Source organism: Etheostoma spectabile, chromosome 1 (genome assembly GCF_008692095.1).
Source record: "Etheostoma spectabile isolate EspeVRDwgs_2016 chromosome 1, UIUC_Espe_1.0, whole genome shotgun sequence".
Classification (NCBI taxonomy): domain Eukaryota; kingdom Metazoa; phylum Chordata; class Actinopteri; order Perciformes; family Percidae; genus Etheostoma; species Etheostoma spectabile.
In genome coordinates this window covers 7,820,183-7,832,314 of record NC_045733.1, presented here as the reverse complement: position 1 = coordinate 7,832,314, position 12,132 = coordinate 7,820,183, and the positions used below count along the sequence as shown (strand labels likewise).

The 12,132-nt window shown below is 38.3% G+C and overlaps 1 protein-coding gene across 1 annotated transcript; it reads right to left on the bottom strand.

Annotated features, from left to right (window-relative positions):
* Positions 1-3,380: 3,380 nt before the first annotated feature.
* On the bottom strand, positions 3,381-11,684 carry tmem9b (TMEM9 domain family, member B). Its single transcript, XM_032524399.1, has 5 exons — positions 11,414-11,684; positions 8,786-8,877; positions 8,582-8,690; positions 8,117-8,251; positions 3,381-4,719 (listed from the first exon to the last, which is right to left on the bottom strand). Exons 1-5 carry the CDS (start codon positions 11,483-11,485, stop codon positions 4,564-4,566), a joined length of 564 nt encoding a protein of 187 aa, XP_032380290.1. The 5' UTR covers positions 11,486-11,684; the 3' UTR covers positions 3,381-4,563.
* Between the last annotated feature and the right edge of the window lie 448 nt (positions 11,685-12,132).

The window sequence follows — 12,132 nt, the reverse complement described above, 5'->3', positions numbered from 1 at the left end:
TTTGCATCTTATTACCTTTTTCAATCAGATTTGTCATTAGGTTTGTGCATTTTCATTCTATTTAAACCATAGCTTTGGTGTTTCATTTGCTGGACAATTGGAAAATGATAGAAGAATAACGCACCAAACAACAGAAAGTTTGAACATCTAGTCCCTGCTGCTGATGAAGCTCCAGAGGTAAATGGACCTTGATTGGAGATTTTTTTTCCTAAAGGTACAAATAAAGCTGTGAAGCTTAGCACCAAAAGGTGTTCTCATCTGTTTTCCTGTGAAATAGCTTCTATTCACAATATATTCCTACTAACGAACAAGGAATCATTTTGCCATCCATGGGTATCTTTCTATGCTGTTGCATGCAACACTTTCCCACCAAATGTGCAAGCACTACCCATCCATAAAACCTCTCCTTGCAATCTCTTGGAGTGTCTTATCATCCCCGCAGACTTGGAAACAAAGGAAGTCACAAAACCCAGACATCCGTCATCACAGTTCGTCACATTAAGTCAGCAGGAAGCCTACAAGCTCTGCCTCTGTGCAGTTTTTCTCATAGACTTTAAACCTTTCCAAGGTCTTGTTAAAGATTGTCCTTCCTGAAATCACTGCAAATCCTCACTGTGCGAGCACAAAAGATCGAAGCAGTGATTCCTTTTCATGGGATTTTTACCAGAACGTAACCTACGCTTGTACTCTCATGGAATTTGTTGTTTCCATTGATCGAAGTACCATCTGTATTTCTCATTAAAAGCCACATCTTCTACTTGGATGACATGGGAGCATCAAAAAATGTTCATAACATGCATCTGCTCACATACATACTTAATTAAATCTTACATCCCTGACAGGGCGCTCTACAATTAAATCTGCTTAATAAAAAGAAAGTTTTAAGATTGAACGCTGAGCTCGAATGCTGTAAATCTTAAGTCTTTTTTTCCACTCTCATGATTACACACCTGCTAAAGCTACAGCCACAAGGGAATGAGTGTTTATTTTCTCAAATAAAATCCCTAAACCTTATGTGTGTTTGTTAAGGATCCACTGTAAATCTGAAATCCTAAAACATTCAAGGGGGATTATCTCACAGCTCTGTGGGGATTTTCCCACCTACACCTCAAATTCTTTCTTTCAGCTTCTGGATTTTCACATGGTTCGAGGGGTCGAGGCAAGTATTGGAAATATTGAAAGCATTTGAGAGCATATATTTGGTGCAATAAACACCACATTGGGCTTCAGAAACAGACCCGAGGCAGCTCTTAAACTCCATCATTAGATTGAGGCTGACGTCTCGTCAAAACTCCAGACAGCACTGAGAGAGAAGACACGACTTGTCGAGTAAAGACATCCTCTCCCCTTTAAAACTGAAGAAAACAAGCTGCAAGTGTCTTCTGCAAAGTAGCCGGGAATAATATACTGTAACTACTACATTTTTTGTAATATCTGAATGCAAAACATGTTACAGTTGATGTTCTGTTGTTGCTCAGGGAGAATAATAAGAAATGTAAGCGGTTTCATTATTCTAATTTTTAGCCTCAGGCATATTTCAAACCTGCCTTGACTGTTTTTTTTTTGTTCATACAGACACCATTTTGCAGTCTATGACCAATGGAGAGGATACATTCTGAAATAATACTGACTACCTTGTGTGTATGTGTTGGCAACTCATGTGTTGTTATTAACACTGGGGACTCTCTATCTTTTGGATACAGTATGTACCACAACTATAGAATAGAAAAGGCTTGATTGGTTTTAATCAACAATAATCTGTAACAAATCAGGTAATGACAGAATAACTTGAATTGTCAGAAAACCACAAGTTTCATTGTTCACTCAACAACAAGTGACGCCATATTACTGTGTCTAAAAATGCTTTGAATAACTGCAGCTGCAACATACTGCGCTACTGAGGAGCAAAGTTTAGCACAAGGACAGTACTTTATCTCATGGTATTTTAGCTTTTCACCACACAGATAGCAGCTACAGCATCGGTCTGAGAACGTAGCATATTAGTGTAAATGTTACATGCACTGGGGTTTTTGTGTGTGTGTGTGTGTGTGTGTGTGTGTGTGTGTGTGTGCGTGTGTGTGTGTGTGTGTGTGTGTGTGTGTGTGTGAGATGGGTTTGACAACATGTCTCAGAAAGACTTAATTGAACTAAAACGTGTAGGTACATGAAGAAAAGGTAAACACATGTGAGTGTATGTGTGAAGAGTGCAGCAGACATTCAATATTTGAATGGATCAAATCCAAAGTCTGAGGCGCCCCCTGTAGGCTCACTGATGCAAATGCGACACTGAAGCTGAGAAGAACTACTTTTCCTCTAAACGTCAGTGGATTACAGAGTTAAACAACATCGATCAAAGTCAACATGTATGAATGACTTTACGCCAGTGATGTTAATCATGTCAACACGACAGACTATAAAATACAAGGAACTTTTCTTTTCTCATCAACACACTCTCTAAAGATGCTACACATACTGCAAGTTTGTCAAAAAGTTAAAAATGCCGTTTAATTGTAGATATTTACAACATTTAATAAGATGAAAACAAACAGCTTACCTGTCTTGGTGTGTTGTTGCAGTGTTCGCTCAAGGATCCATTCTTTAACAGAGAGCCTGTGTTGCTTTCTGTCTGTGCAGCCTGAAAACTGACTCTTCTTTTTTTTGCGGAAAAATAGTCTCCTCCGCATAACTGCATGCAACAAGGGGAAGAACAAAAAAAAAAAAAGGAAAAGTGGACTGCACAGGAAATGATGACGCAGCTGTATGGAAATCATTTTTGCTTAATAAAAAAAAAGATACTGAGGGTTAACATTTGCAGAGAAATAATTGTAGTTTAGTTCAATATATTTCAACTTGCCATTTCCAAGGGGTTTCCAGATGTTTTTGATCATGTCATATTTGTTTAAGATAGTTTCTACCCTAAATCAAACTGTTAACTGTAAAGTTTTTAAGTAAATAAGAGTCATTTTCAATTGCCAGTGTCAAATTGTCATGGATCAGAAAACTGTCACCCACACAGTGAACAGAAATCATCAAAAAAGGTCAGAGATTCAGCCACATAGGCATCAGCTCACTAGAACCTACCTATTTTCTTTAAAAAATGATGTGTGCATCAAAAACTGGATAACAAGCAGGGGCAAAGCAGAGAAAGCAGAACGTGTGTGGGGGTTCAATTTAAGTTGACACCTCAGCAGGTTGATCCAGCCTTTATTATTACATTATTTCTCATAGTAGGACTGACAAATGTTGATGTATCATCAAACTATCTATAGGTGTTATGTGTTTATGTCAAATGAACTTACAGCTGTGCAAACTGGTAAGCAGGTTAGCTGCAGCTAACAAAGTATGAAACATGTCAACACATTACAAATGTGAGAATCCCAAATAATACATACATTTATTTCAAAGTTAAAGGTATAACATATACAATAGTTAAGAACACTTTCATAGGTCTGTACACAGCCCACCTATACAAAAAATAAACCTGTTTGCAATCAGAATAACACCACTCTATCATACTACTGCTGCCTGACAGTCAACAAAGACCTTCGTAATGGAACAGATTTTAGACCAAGCACATAGAAGTGGCAAAATAAAAGACTATTCATTAGATTAGGAAGTTAAAGAGTGTACCGATTTCAAGAGGATCTTCAACAGACGAGGATCAATAGCGCAACGATTACAAGAGCATCAAACAGATTGCATCGATTTCTGCAACAAGGTTTTGTGAAACTACTTCGAAATATGAAAGTTAATGTAATGTGCTATATGATGGATTTCACACCAGTGATCAGACGTAGGAATAAAGGATTCAAATCACATTTATAAAAGATTCATTATAAAACATGCACTTTCAAAGAAGGCTGACAGATTTATATTGTATACTTGTTCACTGTTTTCCTTTCCCCTGTGGTGAGAGCAGTAGTTTCGAGTTATATCAGTTTTGGGGTGGAAATTAGCCACCTGCTACATGTTAACAGATCCTCACCGCAGCCAGGAGGCTGAGCCAGTTATCCAGTTCACCAACATCTGGATGTTTCACTGTGAAAGCCTTTTTGGCTTGTAAATGTGACAGACAGCTTTGGACAGATAGGACTCCACCCGAGACCGTGGCCAGAAAACGTTTGAAAATGTTATGAAATATTCACTTGAAATATGTTTTTATTATCACATTTATTAGTCTCTAACATCAAATTCTTCATTGCAAATTCTCTGGTGACTTGGCACTTCAGCAAATTAGACAGCAGGCAGAGAGTAAATTCTGCATTTGTAAAAAAATGCGATTTAAGACTGTTCATTTGAGATTGTGCAAAAATGAATTAATTGTAATCTCTTGTGTTGCCTGCAGACTAAATAAGAGCTCACAGTTTTGATTATACATTTTACAGGGAATTCAGATTTCTCTTCAGATCCAGATTTCTTCACTACGTTCACCTGTGAAGTGTAACACTTGATGAGATACAAACCGCAAATGAGAGAAAGGACGCAATATAAATTGAGGTCTCTGTCACAGTGTTTTTTTTGTTTGTTTTTTTCTCCAGCAGGAACTCTTGCTCGCAGGGCAGTTTAACTGAGAACAACATGACGGTCAAACACAGACTTCCTCTGTTCCTGGACCTGCCTCCTCCAGCGCTGCTGGGCATGCTCCACTTTGTTCAGCATGTTGGGTCGAGAGTGGGAACGGGACAACACATTGTGAGCGTTGGCAAAAGGCTGCTGGTCCTGAAAACACAGAATGGAAACAATATAGAACACGATTAGTCTACAAGGTGTGACATACTGTAGGTCAGTAAGGCAATCATAAGTCTTGTAAGAAAATCTCAATAGATAATTGTTGCATGAAGCTTTGTGTTGTTGAGCTTCATGCACATTTTTACAAGAAGCCATGTGTTGTTGGGATGTCTTACAATGTAGAATGAATGGTTTTGTCTTGTGTAGAACTGCAGAACGGAGCCGGAAAAAATCCCTCTTATGTTTTCTTATCTTATGGAAAAATGCACAAAACCCCAATTTTAACATTCATACCATGGTTACCTGTATGTCAAAGAAGTAATTCCTTTAAAAAAAAAAAAAAAAAATTAAGACATGTTTTTTAATTTGTTCTTTATTCTGTGTCTCTCCTTTATTGCACTCACTTTTAATTTTAGTTACTAATGTTTTATTTTACTCTTATCACTGGCGTTTTCTTGATTTGATGTCTCTCTGTGACACATTTTGTAACTGTTTTTGAGTGCTGTAAAATAAAGTTGCTACTTTCACTCCCAGAAGAAACACATACTAAAACTAAATGCAAGAACAAGATTGGGAGGATCACAGCCAAAACTGACATCTGTGACTAATGCTTGAGGAAAATAAACACATATTATCAGTTTGGCAGTCTCATGCCCGTCATTTCCTCTATAATTAATGTTGCAGCAGGGCTTCCGTTTATCCTGGTTTGGCAGTCATTTTAAGCATTCTCTTAGCAGTGGCTACTCCGTTGCTGTTCCATAAGTAAATTAATTCTTCTCCTTCCATTATTTCCAAACAAACCGCAAACCTGTAACCGCTATAAAGTCACCAGTAACAACATATTTACCAGAACATCATTTATTTAGTCTATAGCCAGGACGTTCCACTTCCAGGATGGCTCTGTTGCCGACGAAAAATCCGCTAGATTTCATTCATTTAGGCCGAATATCCGTTGCACTGGGCTTCCTTTTGTGTTGGCAATCTATAGTTAACCTTTTCTCAGCTCTTTGTAGGGTAAATCCAAACAGCTAACTAGATTATCTGTCCAATCTGAGTTTTCTTTTGCACGACTAAAACAACCTTTGAACGTACACGTGTTCCACCAAAACAAGTTCCTCCCCGAGGATATTTTGGAGAGGCAATGTGGTTCTATAAAGAGTTTAGCGCCGGCCAAGACGATTGTGATTGGTTTAAAGAAATGCCAATAACCAGTGTACATTTTTCACCCATCCCGGAATGCTGCATCAACCCTACTCCGCAGCGCTGTGGAGGAAGGTTTGGCAATGCGAGACTACCATTTATTGCATTTACCAACTTTCTGGCAGTAATCTGGTTGTTGACAAAGTTGTCATCTTCCTTTCCAATCTAAGAAAAGTTAGAGTATGGTTGGCCAACAATTATCAAAATGCTTATGCTACATGTAAAACATTTTGGTGATTATCACATTGATCATATTTGAACAGCAAAAGTTTTTTTTTTGGATAAATCTCTCATGTAACACTTCCTCTCGCCTGAACTCTGCCAGTGAAAACACAGCAGCGTGCTCAGCAAGTCAGCTGCAGTTCCGCCTCTCCCCTCAGGCTAAGGCAGTCACTGTTTTCTATAATGTATCATATCTAAATTATCTTGATATCTAAACATAGAGTTATACCGGAGGTCACCAAATTGATTCACTGCTTTTGAATGCTCTTTCAGCATTTAATGGTGCTTCTGTTTCTTGAAATAGATAGGAGAGCAAATAAATACTATATCAGCTACTAGATAACTGCTTAAATGTAAGTTTCTACTGTACATCTAAATCTGTTTTTAGTTTACTTTAAGATGGTCAGTTATTTCTGTTCTTTTTTTTGCTTCTATACAGCAGTGGGAACTGGCATATTTTAGATCCATTATAATTCAATGTTTTCTGGGGAAATTCTTCTTCACTGTTGGCACAGCGACAACACAGTTGTTACAGTGGGAGTAAAAGTGAGTGGGCCGTCTTTACTGCCTTAACAAATAAATGAAAATAAATAAGAAAACAGACTACTGTTTGGCTTTGGAATTGAATGCAGCTTACTTACATGTTCAATTTTACAGTTAAGTTTACATACGTTTCAGTTTACTACAATGTCTACTACAATCACTCACAGCTACAAGTAGTGATCTCATTCTGCTACTTTCCCGCTCCTCCGTCTTTTCCATGCCCATGTTCAGATAAATAACAAGTTTTTCTAGCAGAAATCTGGCTACATGTTTAATTATCCGGTTAGTGGCAAAAGCACGCAGAGATATAGTGTGATGTGAGCAGGGTTAATGCTGCGTTCAGACAGGGAAACAGCGATCCGGCGATTTTCGGCAGGGTTGTGCGGTGGGGGGGACTGTCATAGAAACGGCCCATTTGTGTGACGTCTTGTTGTGCTCTTTAACCCCTATTGTTATATACCATCTATTTGCATTAGTAGAGCTAGACGTTTCCGACCGCACTTAAAGGCAGCTTCATTTCACAGAGAAAGAGAGAAAGAAAAGAGAAGAGCGAGACCGATGGACCGTGCATTGTTGTTTGGCAAACATTCAGCGGTTAGACAAACTTCTGGGCAGTTCAGTTCTTGGGTTTCGTGTTTTAAAACTTTCTTGTGGCAGCGACAGAGGCAGTGATGTTTCCAGTTTACTGTACGGGTCTCGTACACCGCCTCAAAACCGACTGACAAGTCTGATCGCTGGTTACATGATTGGGCACCACAACGTCACATAGGGTTGCGTTTCTTAAAAAGTTGAGTTGGTCTCAACTTCTTGCCGCTGGCCCGCTGCATATCTTTAGGTGTCCCCCACCGCAGCCTGAACGCACTACTGTGACCTGTGTTTTTGCAGCACCAACTGACAGCTGACGTAGGCTGTGTGAATGCGCACTAAAGCTGCCTGCATTGTGCACTAGTTTGCGAGTTTCCCTGCTGCTGCTCTTTGCCTGTGATTGTGGTTACTGCACCTTTATAAAGAAAGAGAGTGTGTTTCAGCCAGGTCTCAATACACAGCACTGCTTGAAGGATCTGTTCCAATGGGACCAGCTGCTGAACACTACCTAAATTAACTGTTGTCAACTTTCACCTAAATATTTCAGTCAGAAATCATGTGTTGCATATTATGTGTAATTTGGACATGTAAGAACCATAACTTTGATAGATTTTACCAAGGGATTCAATGTGACATGTTGTGCAAAGTGAGGTAATTGACACATACAATAAATTCTCATGACAAGGAAGAATGCAGAGAAACTTATTTTCTGGGTAGAAGAACGAAGCAGTACCATAATTACCATAACATAAACCTTATTAGGTTAAGGTTAGGGTCACAGCTAACGCTATTAACTTAACTGAGTTGCAATGCTGTAATATTAAAAGGGAACACATACCCCAACATCATCATCATTTTGGATAAGCTGTGAATGTCCAAACAGACGCCTCTTCAACATGGGCTCCAAGAGAGTCAGGTAGACCATGTAGAGCAGCAGCAGGCCCAAAATGGAGAGGTACATTATGATGGTAACCTAACGATACAGAATTATTACTGATTGGTTTGGAGCGTTTTGACGTGCAAGATCCAAACAGAAAAAACTGTAAGTTAAATGAAAATTAGTCAACAGACAATTTATTGACAGCCATATTAGTGATCTATTAATCATTGAAGGCATACAGTATTTCAACAAAAACTGCCAAACATTTATGGATTCCAGCTTCTCAAATGTGAGAATTGGTTGCTTTTCTCTGTTTTATCAGCATAGCAAATTGAATATTTGGAGTTTTCTATTTAGGCAACACAAACAATTTTACTACGTCAAATTAAGGCAACGTAAACAATCCCTTCCATGTTAACTTACCTTAATGGTCCTTGAGCTCCTCTCTTCATATTTACACTCGCAGCGTAAACAGTACGCCTCCACATCTTTTCCCTCAACAGGCATGGGTTCAACAACATGGAGACAGTTACTTAAAAACAAGAAATAACGTTAACAAGCAGCTACTAGTAAGCAGGAAATGAACAGCTCATTCAAGGAAGTGTAGCAATACATTACTTTACATACCAGTCTTTGAGAGAGACATTTTGCTTGTAGATTTGCCCCGGAAACTCTCTGTATGGCGGACAGATGCATTTACAACGGATGTCTTCAGAATTCTGTAACAAATAGATCACATGTATCATAATCTTTTTTTTTTTTTTCCTCTTCCAACATACCTGCACATTTCTTTGGTAACACATACAACACACTTACATACAGTAACACATATCATTAAATCTGGCATTTCAGTTTATATTAATTTAATTTTTCCCCCTTTCCTTCCTTTTTATTAATTTAATCATATTTTTTTGTATCGATTTAATGTCCTTATTCGTACATATATCATCATCGTCTTAGTGTTTCAGTCTTGCGTTCTTTTATTTGAAATCACGTGAAGCACTCTGTAGATTTTATGTTTTAAAGTACAAAGTTTTACTATGCACACTGCACTTTCACCTTTATTGCCCTGCTGTGGCCGTGCTTCCTATAGTCATATTTCTGTGGTCTCTGTTGAAGCTTTGAAAATGCAGCTAATGACTCACCTATTTGTCTCATACCCCCAAATCTCTCTTACTCTTTTTTTTTTTACAAAAATAAGTATAAAAGAATTAAAAAAACAAAATAAAAACAAAAAACAGAATGGCAATTTTCCAACACACTCACAGTTCTTACATTTTTGACAGTAGAACTCATGGTTGAACTGTAACTTTGTCCAGTTTATTTTTCAGAGGCTAAAAGAATGGGCAGCTACGTGCGAGGTGGCCTGACCCAGAGCCACTCTGGTCTGACCAACATGTTTTTGTTGCTTTCACTTAGCAACCGTCTGTACGTGAGAGAAGGTGTGAAAGGTGTTGTCACTCCACGATGTAAGTTGAGTGCCGATTGGAGTCGCACATGCGTCACTTTGTGACGAGTGGAGCTGTAAGTTGCGCATTAGGGGTGGGAAGAAAAATAAATAAATAAATAAAATTGATACAGCATTGTATCACGATATTTTCTATGGCAATACTGTATCGACACAGAAGCGAAGTATCGATCTATTATTATATATGTGTTGGTCAGTTTGTCTACCTGACAATCCCATTTTGCAGCAACAAAATTAAAATGAGATTTCACACAGAGAAGGTTATGAAAACTCGAGTTACGGCTTGACTGGAACACAGCATAATTTTCGGAGGAATTATAGACAAATCAGTGTATGCGATTAACACAAAGTTTAGGAGCACAATACTGATGATTTAGTTTGACGTTCCTGGGACGTGACCCACGGAGCTCTGAAGTAGGTTTAGGTTTATAATGGATGAGCTCTGCTGTGGGCATGCTGCGGCAGATGTGTCACGTTTGTGCTCCTTGTATTTCTGCCATAGTTTTGGTTTTCCACCTCCGATGTACAGCAGCGTACAGCCACTTCCCTGAACTTTGTCTCATTTAGATACCAGAGACCCAAACAGCGCTCTGTGTCTGTCAGAAGGTCTGCGATCACTTAACAATGAACAATCACTTAATTCAAAGCGGACTATGGTGCAGGTGGATTATTTTCTGAACTATTGTGACTATTCTTGTAATAGCCTATTATAACTATTTTTCTCAATCACAAGTTCCAATATCACAACAAAGAGCACAAATGGGATTTATTCTGAATGTGCCCAAAGTTTTGAACATGAGCAGAAATCTTGCTCAAACACATTCAAAATATGACAGTCCATGGGTTTATAAATTCATTAAAATGATCTCATGTATCATTGAGGTGAAGAATTTTCATATGCACATTTACGGGGGTTATTTCCTCAACAAACGACGCAAAAGAGGAGGGAAGAGTAAATTATGCCTAGGCTACATGTGTGGTGACTCAGATATAAAATTAGAAAAGTAGATCCAAAGGAGAAAAAATAGTTGAAAGCAATACAGAATGCCTGACATTTTACGAAATTTTATACATTTTTTTTTAATTTTTTTGGGACTGTAACTTTTTTCCCTTTACAAAATTTTCTAGCACAACTGATTCAAAAAAAGGTAGAATAGTGAAAAAAAATTCATCGAATGCGGGAAATTAAGGTAATTTTTTAAAAATGTGAATCTAATCAAAAACACCAATCAGATCTGGAAAAAAAAAATCGGCCCTTTTGGGTTGCCAGCCTTATGAAAAGCCAATTTGTTGGACATTAATTCTGGAAGCTGGAAACTAAAATGAAATACACGGTATAATATGGGAAACCCAAATCCCTTTTTGCAGCTTTCAGTTTTTTTAAATGGAACTCGGGCAAAGCCCAAACCCCCCAAGCTAGAAAAGGCCCTTTCCCCTCCCCCATGCTTTGCCAAAATGATGTTGAGGTTTTATTTCCCTTAAAAAAAATTGGGATACAATCAAGCTAAGATAAAACAGTTTGTTTACACTCGTGCAAAACCCTCCCCTTGTTTTTATTTTTGTTTAGACTAAAACTTAGCAAGATGTAGCTTTAGCAACACGGAACATCACAGGAAAAAGTCTCAACCTCAGGATAAAAAGAGTTAGCATGACGTAACTTTAAGGTATGCTTACGCGTAACTATTGGGTGAGATAATTTATCTTTACGGGAGATTTTAAGAGATGAGATGTCATCACTATTTTCTTTCTAACGCTAGCTAACCTGTGCTAGCTACCATTAGCCTTACCTTCGCTGTCACTTGGTTTAAAAGCACAAAACAAGCCAAAGAGAGGGCCTCGAGAAGAAACGCAGACTTCATCTTCACAGTCTGTATAAGATTTTCCAAAGAACTGCCGTTCAACTGTTTCCAGAAACTTGCCACTCCAGCCGAGTAATGAACACCTTAACAACTGACGGCTTTAGCCATGAATCTTATTTAGAGATAAACACATTCAGCTTCCCAGCAGCTGACTAATAGTTTCCGGTTTCCGCACACAAGACCACCGGAGCTCGATTATGACAACAATGAGTCCCTGGCGGGCGGTGAAATACCTGTAACCGAGGAGTTGTCTTTTTAATATCGTTTGGTTTCGTGCTAAACCTGACTAATACAATTACAATCCATTAGTCAATGATTAAATCAGTTACTTTTCATAATTTTGAGAAATGAAAAGACGAGCAACACTCCGCCCTTGCTGATGATTGGGTAAGCCAAAACGAACGTACCCCTTGGTTCGACATGTCAGATTTTACAAACTGTGGTCGTGAACTTGTGTGGTCGAGTTCTTTTTGTACTATTATTATATAATTCTCATATCCCATAGTACAGCTTATCATGGTATGTTTTAGGTATTATTTTAAATACACATTAAATAAAATCTTAATCACTTGGGGGGTATTTATGTCTAAATATTGTTGTCTTGCGGATGAGTCAGCAGTCATTGTGTGTGAGTGTGTAGCACAAAA